This window comes from Lactuca sativa, chromosome 4 (genome assembly GCF_002870075.4).
Source record: "Lactuca sativa cultivar Salinas chromosome 4, Lsat_Salinas_v11, whole genome shotgun sequence".
Taxonomy (NCBI): Eukaryota; Viridiplantae; Streptophyta; class Magnoliopsida; order Asterales; family Asteraceae; genus Lactuca; species Lactuca sativa.
The window spans coordinates 91,243,219-91,246,046 of NC_056626.2; the positions used below are offsets into that span (position 1 = coordinate 91,243,219).

Here is a 2,828-nt window from a genome sequence, read left to right on the forward strand (position 1 = left end):
GCCGAAGGCTGCTATGCCGTGGCGGCCATTTAAAATCCACGGGATAACGACCATCACCACGTCGTGGGTTGCCTTCACCACAATGTGGTACCGCCCAAAATCCAAAATACATTAATTTAAATATCTCCAAGAATCTGTATGTTACAAATGAGAAGGACGTATCGCCGGTATCTCCAAGATGTGATTCCCTCACCAGCAGGTCAAAGCTTGTGGGGTAATATGCAGGTTACTTAACTCGTTCAATCATTTAATCCCCTATACATTAATTACTTTTACTTCTTGTTTTAAGACTTGTATCAAAATAATTTTGTACGCTTTTAAATGAATTTGTATATTTTAATATTTTGTAAATTAGTTTTGTATAATTTTTATTAGTTTGTGTTTATTTTAAATTTAAAAATTGAGTGAGTTCAATGTGCTGGAAATATAAAATTCATATGTTTTGGTTCGGAAAAGATGAACAAAAAAATGAGAGAAAAACCGGTATGAAACTAATTTGATAGTAGATTAAATGAGTTGGAAAGGAAGCACTCTACACCCTTAAGTTTATTTATGACCAACATATTAAGAAACCTAAACAAATTAAATACACAAGTATAAAAAAATGAATGATTAATTTATTTATAGGCACTATCGCCCAGTACAAAGTAGAAGAAAAAATAGAAATAGAAAACAGAAAATAAGACATCTTGAGCACAAATTAATAGTAACATGCATATATATGAAAAACATTCAAGAGACATGATCAAGTAATATGTGAAAGTACTTATTTCTTACATGTAATTCCATTTCCTCCACCCGTACAGTCTAGCATGCCAAACTTCATTATTGGCGAGCCATGTTCATCCTTGATTTCATTTGGAGAGAACACGCAGAGGGCACAATCAGCCGCAAGGAGCGAACTAGTCTTGTACTTATCATCACCACCCACCACAGGCATTGCCACTCCTTGTTTTGCTGGATTTTCAAAATCAGGACGATAAGTTCTACCAAGAATCCCTTCAACTTTAGATGATAAACCAAAGAATCGAAACTGTACTTCCAAGTGAGCAAAGCTATCATTTGTTGGAATCTGATAATTATGTATCTTGCTGTCTTCTTCTGATACTGGAATCACATTAACAGATATCTCAGCATGATCTGGTATGGTGACAGTTACACTATTGCTTGTTGCAGTCCTTTCAACTTGTACATCGCCTTCTGGGGAATTCCACTCGGAGGAATGGCCTTCTGGAATGAACAATTCCTTCCCATCATATGATAACTTTAGGTGATCAACATCATCATCCCATTTTTGGGTCCTTGTCGCTTCAAGAGTGAAATTGTGATGGCCAAACTTCAATCCTAATGCTTGGATCCATGTATAGTCACGAGTTCTACCTTCAGGTCGAAGTCCAATAAAACGTGCGTTGATTTGGAGATCGGTATCAGATATCAAACTAAAATGCTCGTTGCTTTTTCCATGAAAATAGAATACAATTCCATCACCACCAATGAATCGTGGGTCGTAGCATGCAGCTCCAGGTCCATTGCAGTTTGGCTTACGTGCTATCAACATGTAGACAAATTAATGATTAATCAGTTGAACTACTAGATTTTTTTTTAATCGGTTAAACTATATATATTTTCATGCATGTATGTTTTTTCGATGGTATTTGCTCATTTTGTTCACGTATTTCACTTATAACTGCCCATAGATGAACAATATTAGAACAATAAAAATGATAAATGTTATAAATTTTGTAATTTTGATGGGGGGTTCTTTTTCTTACATTTACACACGGCCTCGCATTTGGGTGAATAACAATCAAGAAAACATGCTTTGTCTTTAGGGTTCTTTGGTTTAACCTTGGGGCATTCTACGGGGCACTTGATGCGCTTCATGAAACATCTGCTTTTTCGGCTTTTGCAAGTTAAAATCTCCTGAACGGGTTTCACAGGCTTTGGAGGTTTAACACGTTTTACCTTATTAGCAGATGCAGCTTCAGTCACCATCGACACAAACATTGCCTGTAAAAATAAAATTATCACTAGGGTCTTAACACCCAACATCGTCATCTTTTATTTTATATTTGTAATTGCAAAGGAAGATATGAAATGGCACAAGAGATAGATGAGATAGTTGATCCCCAAGCTCGTATATATGAGTAGTCTACATAGTGAGTTTGCAGCTAACTCTTAAAATAAATATTGAAGTGTTGCAAGTTGTGTTTGGCAAGTTTGGCGTTGAAATTTTCTGAAGTCAATAATGTTATATCACCAAATTTTAATTTCAACAGAAATGTTTGGGTTAAGTTTAGATGTCAAGCAAAAAGAATTATTAGAATCATTGATGAACTAATATATCAAATTCATACTGTTTTCTTGATGCAACATAACAAGTGACTTAACTCATTTGTATTATAATATTTTATTTTAATTTTTTTTATTTCAAAAGTATTCTATTATTTTTTATTAAGATATTATATTTTGAAAATTCCACTGAAATGTAGCTAGCATTGTTAATATTGTTATAAATAAATAAATTTTAAAAAATGCAATGTTGTAAAATGAAAAACGAAAAAAAAAAATGTTTCTATTAATATGCAATTGATAAAAATATATATGTATATAAAAATAGTGATTTTTGCCGGTTTTATATTTGGTTCATTTTATTACAATTCACGAATTAAGATGTTTTTGTTGAAAATTTGTGGTTATATTACACTTAAGGCTGGATATAGTTGTAGCACTCCTACCATATTAATGCGTAAGTTTTTTTTATCCTTACATAAGTTTTTTTTATTGTAATCTAAGCTTAGCATCTTCCATTGAAAAATGTGAGCAGT

At 33.0% G+C, this 2,828-nt stretch overlaps 1 protein-coding gene across 1 annotated transcript; it reads right to left on the reverse strand.

Moving 5' to 3' along the window:
- Positions 1–597: 597 nt before the first annotated feature.
- On the reverse strand, positions 598–2,127 carry LOC111887371 (uncharacterized). The gene is made up of 2 exons (XM_023883539.3): positions 1,773–2,127; positions 598–1,548 (listed from the first exon to the last, which is right to left on the reverse strand). The coding sequence occupies exons 1-2, from the start codon at positions 2,056–2,058 to the stop codon at positions 767–769; spliced, it is 1,068 nt and encodes a 355-aa protein (XP_023739307.2). The 5' UTR covers positions 2,059–2,127; the 3' UTR covers positions 598–766.
- Between the last annotated feature and the right edge of the window lie 701 nt (positions 2,128–2,828).